This window comes from Zalophus californianus, chromosome 17, assembly GCF_009762305.2.
Source record: "Zalophus californianus isolate mZalCal1 chromosome 17, mZalCal1.pri.v2, whole genome shotgun sequence".
In the NCBI taxonomy this organism is placed as follows: Eukaryota; Metazoa; Chordata; class Mammalia; order Carnivora; family Otariidae; genus Zalophus; species Zalophus californianus.
In genome coordinates this window covers 41,300,250-41,313,147 of record NC_045611.1, presented here as the reverse complement: position 1 = coordinate 41,313,147, position 12,898 = coordinate 41,300,250, and the positions used below count along the sequence as shown (strand labels likewise).

General features: G+C 43.1%; 1 protein-coding gene and 1 non-coding gene across 2 annotated transcripts; both read right to left on the bottom strand.

Moving 5' to 3' along the window:
- Positions 1-470: 470 nt before the first annotated feature.
- LOC113936813 lies at positions 471-577 on the bottom strand. Its single transcript, XR_003524376.1, has one exon. It is a non-coding gene; the product is annotated as a U6 spliceosomal RNA (small nuclear RNA).
- A 5,614-nt stretch (positions 578-6,191) lies between these two features.
- On the bottom strand, positions 6,192-12,546 carry NUDT19 (nudix hydrolase 19). Its single transcript, XM_027617829.2, has 3 exons — positions 10,923-12,546; positions 7,646-7,853; positions 6,192-6,606 (listed from the first exon to the last, which is right to left on the bottom strand). The coding sequence occupies exons 1-3, from the start codon at positions 11,616-11,618 to the stop codon at positions 6,401-6,403; spliced, it is 1,110 nt and encodes a 369-aa protein (XP_027473630.1). The 5' UTR covers positions 11,619-12,546; the 3' UTR covers positions 6,192-6,400.
- Positions 12,547-12,898: the final 352 nt, after the last annotated feature.

Below are 12,898 nucleotides of genomic sequence, written 5' to 3'. Positions count from 1 at the left end.
TTGTATATTGTCACAGTTGACATTATTCCTACTTGAATCATTTCACTGTAAGCCTTTGGCTTTTGTTTCATTACCACTTACACTGTTTTCTGGCTTTTGCATTTAGGGGTTATGTTTTGTTTTTGAATGACTTGAAAAGTGAACTTTCTATTTTTTTAAAAGATTTTATTTATTTATTTGACAGAGAGAGGCACAGCGAGAGAGGGAACACAAGCAGGGGGAGTGGGAGAGGGAGAAGTAGGCTTCCCGCGGAGCAGGGAGCCTGACACTGGGCTTGATCCCAGGACCCCAGGATCATGACCTGAGCCGAAGGCAGACGCTTAACGACTGAGCCATCCAGGCGCCCTGACCTTTCTATTTTTAATTCTACTAGCTACTTTTGCATTTAAAAACACTTACATAGGTTTTTTTTTAAAGTCTTTATTTTAATCACCTGGTGCTCATCACGACAAGCGTGCCCCTTAATCCCCCAAAATATGGAATGCTTCAGGAATTTACGTGTCATCTTCGCACGGGGGCCATGCTAATCTTCTCTGTATTGTTCCAATTTCAGTATATATGCTGACAAAGTGAGCACTTACATAGGTATTTGTTATCACAAAACCATATATACCACCTCTTCTTTGTCCATTCATCAGTCGATGGACATTTGGGCTCTTTGCATAGTTTGGCTATTGTAGATAGTGCTGCTATAAACATTGGGGTGCATGTGCCCCTTCAAATCAGTATTTTTGTAACCTTTGAGTAAATACCTAGTAGTGCCATTGCTGGATCATAGGGCAGTTCTATTTTTAACTTTTTGAGGAACCTCCATACTGTTTTCCAGAGGGGCTGCACCAGCTTGCATTCCCACCAACAGTGTAAGAGGGTTCCCCTTTCTCTGCATCCTTGCAAACATCTGTTGTTTCCTGTGTTGTTGATTTTAGCCATTTTGACTGGTGTAACGTGGTGTCTCATCATAGTTTTGATTTTTGATTTGTATTTCCCTGGTGATGAGTGATATTGAGCATTTTTTCATGTGTCTGTCAGCCATGTGGATGTCTTTTTTGGAAAAATGTCTATTCATGTCTTCTGCCCATTTCTTAGCTGGATTATTTGTTTTTTGGGTGTTGAGTTTGGTAAGTTCTTTATGGATTTTGGATACTCTTTTTTTAAAATTTTTTTATTATGTTAATCACCATACATTACATCATTAGTTTTTGATGTAGTGTTCCATGATTCATTGTTTGTGCATAACACCCAGTGCTCCACGCAGAATGTGCCCTCTTTAATACCCATCACCAGGCTAACTCATCTCCCCACCCCCCTCCCCTCTAGAACCCTCAGTTTGTTTTTCAGAGTCCATTGTCTCTCATGGTTCGTCTCCCCCTCCGAATTACATCCCTTCATTCTTCCCCTCCTGCTAACTTCTTCTTTTTTTTTTTCTTAACATATATTGCATTATTTTTTTCAGAAGTACAGATCTGGATACTAACTCTTTATCGGATATGTCATTTGCAAATATCTTCTCCCATTCCGTAGGCTGCCTTTTAGTTTTGATTGTTTTCTTCACTGTGTAGAAAACTTTTATCTTGATGAAGTCCCAATAGTTCATTTTTGTTTTTATTTCCCTTGGCTTTGGAGATGTGTCTAGTAAGAAGTTGCTACGGCCGAGGTCAAAGGGGTTGTTGCCTATGTTCTCCTCTAGGATTTTGATGGTTTCCTGTCTCACATTTAAGTCTTTCATCCATTTTGAATTTATAAAATATGAATTTTTTAAAACATTTACAGTACTTTATAGACATATTATTCACATTTACTTCCTATGTTTGATTGATTGCCACACTCACCATTAGGACTTCTACCATATACTTCTACCTTAAAAAGTTTTTGTTTTGATTAGTCTCTCAGTTATCCATAATATTTCTATCAAGTGGATTTTTTCAGAGCAGGTGGAATTTTCAGAGCCCATATGCAAATGAAAATTGTATCCGTGACTTTCACACGATAGAATTACTGACTACACACATCCTTTTCCCCTGCTCAGTATATCCTGTTACTCTGTGACACACACTCAGAAGCCTGATTTTCTACCTTTGTGAGCAATCTTCTCTTTTTCTTCCTGAAAATCTGCATTATCTTTGAAATTCAAAATATCATCCGGATATTGGACAATTTTTGTTAATTTTCCTTTGACAGCACCAGGACCTTTTTAATCTGAAGATCAACATTTTTCTTCAGCTTGAGGAAATTTTATTCCAAATAATGCTTTTCTTCCCTTTGTCCTGGAATCTTCTTTTATACATGCCAACAATCGACATGTTGGGTGCTCATCCTCATCTGTTTTCCTGAGGTAGTAGTAACAGAGAGACTCAAGAACAAAAAGTCAAGAGATCCACGTTTGTTTCAAGGCAACAATATGTGCAAAGATCCTGAGGTGGGAAAGAACTTTGAATAATCAAGGAACAGAAAGACCCTTCTGATGGGAGCGTAGAAGGAGAAGGGTATATGAAATCAGAGAGAAAGGTGGGGCCTCGCAGGCCACAGTTAATTCAGTTTTTAAGTGTGAAGAAAAGCCACTGAAGGGTTTTAATGAAGGCAGTGACAGGACATGGCTTACATTTCGATGTCAAGAGCACTTTTCCAGTTCAATAGGAGAGAATTCATCATGAGGTTAAGAATGAAGATGGAGAGACTAGCTCTTACATTGGTTACAGGGCTGTTAAAGAGTTGGTTAGGTAAGATAGAACTGTGCTCAACTAAGGTGATGGCAGTGCAGAGGACAGAAGATGGGAAATTCCAGATAATTGTGGGCAACAGAATCAACAGGACTTGCTAGTCACCTGAATATAAAGGAAAAGGTGGAATCGAGAATGACTGATATTTTTAGCTTAAATAATTGGTAGATTTCTGATATAGGGAAGACTGGGCTGAGGAAACCTGCTTAAAAGGGAAAATTATAGGTTAGGAAACAAGCTTAACTGTTTTAACAAAGAGACCCCAAAATGTAGTGGCTTCTATTTTCTTTCACATAACAAGCAAGAGGTGAGCAGCCCAAGTCTGGCAGGCAGTTATGTCCTAACACCTGGCTTCTGTCTCAGGGTCCCAGGGAGCTGCTCCAGTTGTCACAATGTTCAGCCATTGAGAAGGGAAAAGAGAAAGTGGAGAGCAAGCAGTTTTCTTTTTAAAGGATGTGACCTGGAAGTTGCTTACCTCACCCAAGGGCAGAAGAGGGTCTGAGAACAGGTACTGAGAGGCTCTAAGAGCTAAAGGTCAGTTGGAGGAGAAGTTAGAGAGGATGAGTGGTTAAAGAGGAGGAAGGAGGGGGCACCTGGGTGGCTCAGTCGGTTAAGCGACTGCCTTCGGCTCAGGTCATGATCCTGGAGTCCCGGGATCGAGTCCCGCATCGGGCTCCCTGCTCGGCAGGGAGTCTGCTTCTCTCTGACCCTCCCCCCTCTCATGCGCTCTCTCTCTGTCTCTCATTCTCTCTCTCAAATAAATAAATAAAATCTTTAAAAAAAAAAAAAGAGGAGGAAGGAGGAGTGGAAAACTGCCAACAGTTGCAGAGAAGTTAAACACAAAACAGAGGTTTGAGAAAAGACAGTAAATAACTGCATATGCCCAAATGTGAGGGCTCCCCCACCCCAAAATCCCTCGGAAGAGAAATCCTCTTATATCTGAGCCCTTTTTGTCTCCCACAGTATAGGACACTCTTATTTTTATTCACAAAGAACTGTGAGGACGAGACATATTAACCTGAAATGCTGATGCCTGCCCAGTTTTGGATTCTTGTGGAATCATTCAAAGGAATCAGAAAAGGAAGGTAGGGAATGGAAACGAATACTGACTTTGTATTTATTCCTGAGTTTGTTAACTTCAATTTCAAGAGACTGTAGAGTATCATAGAGAATGAGTTTTCCTGGCTGTGTGGTGGATGAGATGGCATGGAGTAGGGATGACAGCATGGGCAGGAAGGGGTCTAAAAGGAGGAGTAGGGACACATGATCAGCTTCCTGCTTCTGCATCTGAGGCCTAGGTGGCTTGAATACATGAGGTAAGAAAGAGCATATGGTAAATGCCACAAACTCTCGCAAGCTGGGCTCTAAAACACTTTTTGGCTCTTGAGGATGGCCCTATTATTTTGTGTTGGGGCCTTAGGGTATCACAACAGGTAGGAAGTCATGGGACAGTCTTCCAAAAGTTGTTCTTGGAAGGAGACAAGGTTTCATTCAGATGAGAAAGAGACAAAAATACATCGTTATGAAGAAACTACGTCACGTTTCTTTGTCACGTCTCCTAAAATCACCCACTGAACCACGTTAACTCTAGCAAAAAGGGTGCAGGGCTAGGAGGGTTGGGAAAGGCGGTACCAGGCAGTTTTCTGACTCTCTCCCAGACACCTAAGTGAGCCTGGAACACTCCCCTACCAACAGAAAGAGTCCTCACAGCCTGTGCTGGCCTCATCGCCTTGTGTGGGATGTGTTTCCCTGTCTCAGACTCAATGTTGTCCTCCTTTGCTCTGCGAAAGCATGTGTGTCATAGGACCCTGGCCAATCCCACGACTGTATCTGTCCACTGCAGGAGAAGATGGGGTCCTTCTGTAGCACAAGAGGGGTGTTTGCAGGCCAACTGCTCTCTTTCAGCTGCAGAGGGAATACCTGTGGGCCGTGGGGGCCTGACATGAACTACTGGAGCAGATTCTGCTCTGCCTCTTCTCTATGTGAATACAGCATTATTCCATCCAATGCTTGGCTGTGCTGTGCTTTCCTTGGTGACTATGATACCAAGGCGCAGTGGGCAGAGTTGTTACCATTTCTGCTTTTGATGGTAGGTAACAGATGTCACCTGCTTGACAAAGCATCAGGTTCTACTCTTGGTTATGGCACTAACAAGCTGTGTGAATCTGTTTCTCAGTTTTCTAATTGGCAAAAGAAAGGTGTTCAGTGAGTTCTCTTCCAGCTATAACATTCTGTTTTCTGTGAGAATGAAAGAGTATTATGCCCAAAGCCAAAAATCAGTAAGGAGAACTTTTGTAGGTCCAGAAGCCAGAGGGAATGCTAACAGTATATGGTTCTCAAAATTTACATATTGGAACCATTCACTGAAGAAAACAGATTTTACTTTAGATCAGTTTCTCAACCTTGACCAGATAATTATTGTGGAGAGAAGTCCTATTCATTGTAGGCTATTTAACCACATCCCTGGCCTCTCCCCACTAGGTGGTAGAAGCATCTCACTCTCACAACCAAAAATGTTTCCAGACACTGCCAAATGTCTCCTGAGGGGCAAAAGTGCCCTGAGTGGAGAACCACTAATGTAGATGTATTCCTCTAGCCAAGATCAAGTAATACACATATACCTTATTCATTAATACCTCTATTTTATAGGTAGGAAAACTAAGACATTTCACGAAAAATAAAATCCACTGTATGATGCATAATATTGTCAAGGATCTGAAACAGAATTGATGTCTTACCCATTTCCCATCTTTAATCAAAACAGTATTCCTCTTAAGAGAGAACATGAAAAAATTACCCATATTAAAAATATTGAAAATAAGCATCATTAATAAAACGCCACTGAATGATGACTAGTTCTACAGATCTTTAATCTCTTTGTATTCATTACCTACTGCTCCAGAGTAAAAATAATCATGGCTTCTGTGATGGCTTCATATTTCTTTAAAATAGGTTTCCCATTTGGTAAACCTAATAACTGAGGCCATTTGGTAGTAAACAGAATTGAAGGTTAATCAAGCTAAAGACATACAAGAAAATAATGACCCTGTCACTTGAAGGTCATCTCAGTCTACTGTCCCCTGTGTAATCAGACACCCTTCAGCTAATTCCAGCAGCAAATCTAAGGGGGTCATGGATCCATCTCCTAAGCACATCAAGGAAAGTGCTAATATACTGGACATCTTTTTTTTTTTTTTAAAGATTTTATTTATTTATTTATTTGAGAGAGAGAATGAGAGAGAGAGAGAGCATGAGAGGGGGGAGGGTCAGAGGGAGAAGCAAACTCCCCACCGAGCAGGGAGCCCGATGCGGGACTCGATCCCGGGACTCCAGGATCATGACCCGAGCCGAAGGCAGTCGCCCAACCAACTGAGCCACCCAGGCGCCCTATACCGGACATCTTATTTAAACTTCTGATAATAAAATAATACAGAAGTGGAAACCCTTGTGAAAGATTTTTTCCTCAATCTGAGATCAAGATCATTAGCACTTTATTGATGTTTGTGGGATACTGTAAGGTTTGAAGAATGACATAAGCAAGGAAGTACTCCAATGCACTTGAAATGTGAAGGACTGTTACTATAACTTCTGGGCAGGTCCTTACGCTCCAAGCAAGTCTAGTCAACCCTCAGTATTCCACAGGACAACTTCAAGCAGTCAACTAAGTACAAATAAGCAATACTCTACAAACGGCTCTTACTTATTACATAGGTCTTAGGATAAATCTGTTTATACTTCGAATGGATAGTCACGTGGAGATTATATACATGGTGGCTGTGTAAAACTAGTCGGTGAAATATCTTGCCTTCCTTCATGATTTCTTCAGTCTTTTTTTCAGAGGACATAACATTTTCTAAAAATTCTGAATCTTCTAAGTACAGCTCATCTCCTGAAAAATATTTTGATTCCACAGTGTTATTTTATAAAACATTCCAATACGTTAGTGACATACACATCGGTATTTATTTTCATCTATGTTGTGTTTGGAACTGAGACAGGTGTGAAGTAACTCTAATTTTATGAGCTTACCTAAATTTCTTTCTTGTGTTTTTAATACCCACATCCCCCACCTCCCCATTCCCCAGCCAAGAATTTTCTTTGGGCACATAAATATTTATGACTGGTATTTTTTCATCATGACCTATCAGTTTTTTTTTTTTATTAAAGGTTTTTTATTGTTATGTTAATCACCATATATTACATCATTAGTTTTTGGTGCAGTGTTCCATGATTCATTGTTTGTTATGACCTATCAGTTTTAGACTGGCCCATGACTCACTTTATCCTCGTCAATATTAATATTGGCCTTGATATCCATATATTTTTGGGTTTCAATGTGGGCTGTTCTAACAATTTTAAGGTTAAATTACAGAAATTACCTTTACACATCAAAAGCACTAAACTATCCCACTATAAGATGAGGAACAAATATCACCGCTATTCTGAGAATTAGCTAGCCGGGAGACAGGTCACAAAGCCCTGCTCTAAACTGCCATAAAAACCCCTGCCTGGCACTTGCCCAACAATCGACCACCAACAAACTCCCCAATTCAAATAAATTGACAATTGCTCACAATTCCAGTTCTTAATAAAGTGTACTTGAAAACAGAAGTTCTTAACTTCAGTTTGTTCTCATGATTCAAAATTAAAATGTAAAAAAGTGAGATAATATATAAGAAAGAACTTTGTCAATGTCTGGGAAACATTTAAATAAATGTATATGTGTGTGTATAAGGTGAATTATCAGAACTTTTGGTTATAATAAACACTATGGATATTTTATAGAATTAGACCTTACTCAATAAACTGCTGTATTGTGTAAAACAGATGATAATTCATGTCTCTGTGTTGGGCAATACTGCCATACAGCCCCGTGCATTGAATGTGAATACTAAATGTGAAAAAGCACTGATGCTTCACTGACTTACCTGGTAAAAGCTGGAGCGTTGCATCAGCAGTTAAAAATGTGATCGGCAGCCATCTTTCCATTCCTTCCGATGCACCATCCAAACAAAATTTGTGCAAGTCAGAGAGAGAGGCAAAGTTTCCCAGTCTTCTTATTTCATAAAATTGTGGAGGTGCAAACCAAATTTCCTTTGATATGAAACTCTCAGTTGCCTCTGATGGAGATGACCACTGTGGAAGACAAAGGTCGGGGTTCCTAAGGTTTATTCCAGAGGCAATCAGAGATTTGAAATTGTTAGGTCGGTACCCAAATCTAATTGAAATGAAAAATATATAGGATAGTATTTACAGCAGGCTAGATGCTACATATGAGAGAACTTGAAAATGTAGCAATAGAATCTATCCAAAATAAAGCAGAGAGAAAATATTTGAAAAAAAAATGAACAAGGTATCAGTGACATTATCAAGTAGTCCAACATAAATGTGTAACTGGAGTCCCAGAAAATAGGGAAAAGTGAAAAATATCTGAATAAATAACAAAACAAAAAGAAAACCATGCACATCATAATCAAACTGATGAACACCAATGCTTAAAAGGAAATATTTAGAGTAGCCACACACACCAAAAAAACCAAACCAAAGCAAAACATATTACATACAGTGGAACAGAGTTAAAAGCAGACTTCTCATCATAAATTACACAAGCCAGAATATACCAAAGCAACATCTTTACTGACAGAAAAAAACTGTTAACCTGTAATTCTATACCCAGCCAAAATACCTTTAAAAAAAAAAAAAGGCAAAATAAAGTATTTTTCAGATAAACAAAATTTACAAGATTCCTTGTCAGACGATCTGAAATACAAGACCTATTAGAGGAAGTTCTTCAGGCCAAAAAAAAAACCAGTTGTAGATTTTAATCTACACAAAGGAATGAAGAGTGCTAATGATGTTAAATATGAAGGTAAACATAAAAGACATTTTTTGCTCATTTTCACAGTCTTTCAAACATTGTTTAAGGCAAAATAATCAGTATATTGTAGAGTTCATAATAACAGTAAAAGTCAAATGTATGAGAACAAAAGCTAACAGACATGGGGGGAGAAATGTAAGTATATTGTTGTAAGGTTCTAACATGATACATGAAATGAAACCCATATATGGCAAACCCTAGTATAACCACAAAGAGATACAGTTAATAAGTCAATAATGGAGATAAAACAGGGTTCTTAAAAAATACTTAAATAATCCAAAAGAAGTCAGGAAAAGAAAAAGTGTGAAGAATAGATGGGACAAATAAAAAAACTAAAAGCAAGATGGTAGATTTGAATTAAATATAAATAAATATATAAACATATATAAATAATCTAAACACCCCAACTAAAGGTAGAAATTGTCATATTGATAAAAAAAAAAAAGGCATGACCATATGCTGCCTACAAGAAACATACTTTAAATATAAAGACACAGGGGTGCCTGGGTGGTGTAGTCGGTTAAGCATCTGACTCTTGGTTTTGGCTCAGGACATGATCTTATGGTCATGAGCCCGTGTCTGCTTGGGATTCTCTCTCCCTCTGCCCCTCCTATTCATGCTTTCTCTCCCTCTCTCTAAAATGAATAAATCTTCTAAAAAATATAAAGACACAGGTTAAAATTAAAGGCTAGGAAAAGATACTATGCTATTGCTAATCAAATGAAAGGCAGAGTGGCTATATTAGCATCAGACAGAGTAAATTTCAGATCTCAGCAAAAGGGATATTGCCAGGGATAAAGAAGGACATTTCATAATAATCAGAGGGTCAACCCATCAAGCTTTAACAGTCCTAAATATCTATGTGGCACCTTACAAGGGAGCTTCAAAATACATGAAGCAAAACCTAATAGAACTAAAAGAGAAAAAGACAAATCCATAATTACTCATTAAAAATTTCACCATTCCTGGGACACCTGGCTCGCTCAGACAGTAGAGCATGTGACTCTTGATCTTGGGGTTGTGACTACGAGCCCCATGTTGGGTGTAGAGATTACTTTAAAAAAATCTAAAAAAAAAATTTTCAGCATTTCTGTCAATATCTGATAGAACAAGAAAACGGTACAGAAGAACTGAAAGACACTACCAATAAATTTAACCTGACATTTTTATAAACACTCCATCAAGCACAGCATTATTCTTTTTAGGTGCAAAGGGAACATTCCCCAAGACAGATCCATATTTGTGGCCATAAAACAAGTCTCAGGGCGCCTGGGTGGTTCAGTCGGTGGGCGGCTGCCTTCAGCTCAGGTCATGATCCCAGGGTCCTGGGATCAAGCCCCGAATCAGGCTCCCTGCTCAGCAGGAAGCCTGCTTCTCCCCCTCCCACTCCCCCTGCTTGTGTTCCCTCTCTCGCTGTGTCTCTCTCTGTTAAATAAAATCCTAAAAAAAAAAAAACAACAACAAAAGAAAAACAAGTCTCAATAAATTTAAGACTGAAACCACATAAAGTATGTTCTCGAGGACATAACTGAACTATTGTGGACATGAAATGAGTTAATGCAGGTAAAGCGCTCAGGAAGGAGCCTGGCATCTGAGCAGCACTGTACAACTCCTGGGATGTCCCTCAGGGCCCTCTCCCTCGGGAGAGGCAGAGTAAGGCCTTGGGACTATGAAGCAGGGGAAAGCAGAAAGCACTTCACCAAGGTCCTGGCTTTGGCCTGTAGGGCTGAGGGCCGGACTTCCTCAGTGCCATGCCCACTCTGTGACTTACTAACTCTATGGCTCTGAGGAAGCTACACCGACTGGACTTTGGTTCAATTTACAATTTCGCAAACTTGGGATGCTCCAAAAGCCATATGCATTCCGTGGAAACATTACTTATGGATTTTGATCTTTTCCCCCCCAGCTAGCTACTCACTACTGGTAATGCTGGCCAGGAGCAATGAGCAAGCTCACAACCAGGCATGAGATCCTGAAGGTAAACAAAGGATATGCTTACACCCACTCTGTACCATACAGCCATTCTGTTACTTCCAGTATTCAATAAATTGCATAAGATAGTTAATCCTTCGTTATAAAATAGACTGTGTTAGGTGATTTTGCCCAGCAGAAGGCTAATGTAAGTGTTCTGAGCACGTTTGAGGTCGGCCAGGCTAAGCCACGATGTTAGGTAGATTAGGTCCACCAGCTGTAGACCCATGACAGAGGCAAGAACACCTGTAATCAGCCTCTCTACGCTGGGCTTATTCCAGATGGGCCTTGGCTGCTGGCCGGGGCCTTCATTCTCAAGTTCCCGTGGGTCCCCACTCCGGCCCAGCACGCCCTACCTGGCAGCTCACCACCTCGGTCAAGTCTGGGTAGACCTCCGGCGGCTCGCTCAGGCAGCACAAGAAGAAGGCTGTATTGAAGCGGCGCTTGCCGCGGGGCGAAAACGGCGTGAGCCAGCCGCCCCAGTCGTGCAGCGCCCAGATGTCGGGCGTGCAGTCGAGGTGCGCACACAGGCTCAGGAAGTGGCTCGGGTCGCGGCGGACGCGGTCGCGCCAGGCGTCCAGGCCCGGTGGCGGCGCGAGGGCCCGGCCGAGCTCGGGCGCGGCGGGCAGGGCGGCCCGGGGCCGCAGCAGCAGCACGCCCACCTCCTCGAAGGTCTCGCGGATGGCGCAGATGCGGGCGGCGACGTCATCCGGCAGCGCCGCGGCGTCCTGGTCGGCGGCGCCGTCGGGCAGCCCCGGGAAGGAGGCCGGCCGCGACCGTGCGGGGCCCAGGCCGAAGAGCGGCGGCCGGTGGTGCGGCGCGAAGAGGCGCAGCCAGTCTGCCGAACAGTCTGCAGTGTTCTGCACGCCCCCCGGGAAGACGTGCGCCCCGGGCAAAAAGCCTAGGTTCCCGGAGCGCTGCAGCAGCAGCAGCCGGAAGCCCTCGGGGGGCAGCGACGGGGCGGCGGGGCTTGGGCGCACCCAGCCGGCCGCCAGTAGGATGGTGGCTGCCCGCCGCCAGCTGCTGGCGCGCGGCTGCCGGAAGGCGTTCATGGCGGGCGGCGGCGGGAGGCTGCCGAGCTCCGGGTTGCGGCGCGGCAGGAGCTCCTGCGCACCGACCCTATCGCCCCCAGCGGTTGTCCTGGGCTTGGGGACCCAGGCCCGCGTCTTATAGGACGAGCTCGAGGCGTGGCGCGCGTACTGGGCGCCGGGTGAATTTGGGCAGTTTGGCCTTCACCCGCGCCTGCCTGTGGGAGGGGCGTGGCGCCGAGGCGAACCAGCACCGCCTCTCGTGCCTTAGCTCTCAGTCGGGTCACTCGTAGGACTACGGCTGTCACTGCCCCCCGCGAGGGATTGTCGTTCAAGCCGCCTGAAAGGAGGGCCTCATCGTCCGCACCCGGGACACTCGGACGGAGAGCAGGAATGCTTAGGGGTGCACACGACCTGCCATGGTAAAAATGCGATGCAGTTATTTCACCAGGCCTGGTGACACCTACCCCACCAAACCCGAAGAACTAAGACTTAATCCCTGAACCACACGGCTCAACACCAACGTGTATAACTTTGGCAGAGAAGGAGGTCCAAAGGGTAGGTCTCTGAGCTTTGCCGGCTCACCTGATACCACCGATGAGGAAATGATGGATGAACCAGATGCCAAATTATGAGTTTCTCACTGCACAGCCTGAATGCGAAAGGCCCTCCTTGCGTCCCTGCTCCTCAGGGTGATCTCTGTTGTGTTCTGGACACCTTTTATTGTCAGGGCACCTGGGACCATCTTAAGCATCTTAGGTCATTTGCTGATTTCCACTTTCATGGGAGATGCTTAACCCAGGCCTAGAGATGGGAATTTCTCTCTGCTTCACTTTCTTAGTGGCTGTAATACTCCCACCTCCAAGAGATGCATTACTATCTCTTAGAGCCTGGTTTTTTTTTTAATTTATTTTTAAAGATTTTATTTATTTATTTGAGAGAGAGAGAGAGAATGAGAGATAGAGAGCACGAGAGGGAGGAGGGTCAGAGGGAGAAGCAGACTCCCCGCCGAGCAGGGAGCCTGATGTGGGACTCGATCCCGGGACTCCAGGATCATGACCTGAGCCGAAGGCAGTCGCTTAACCAACTGAGCCACCCAGGCGTCCTCTTAGAGCCTGTTTAAATCAGAATCTTCTCATTTACAACTCCTCATCAGTTGCCAACAGCTTCTCCCACAATAGCTATTATGACATTTGTTATGTTTTTGAATGAAATATACTATTCTTTTGGTGGGCCTCTTTTAAGAGTTGCCATTTTTATGTCAGTTATTTCCTGGGGGAGAATCCACAGATGACACTGCCAGT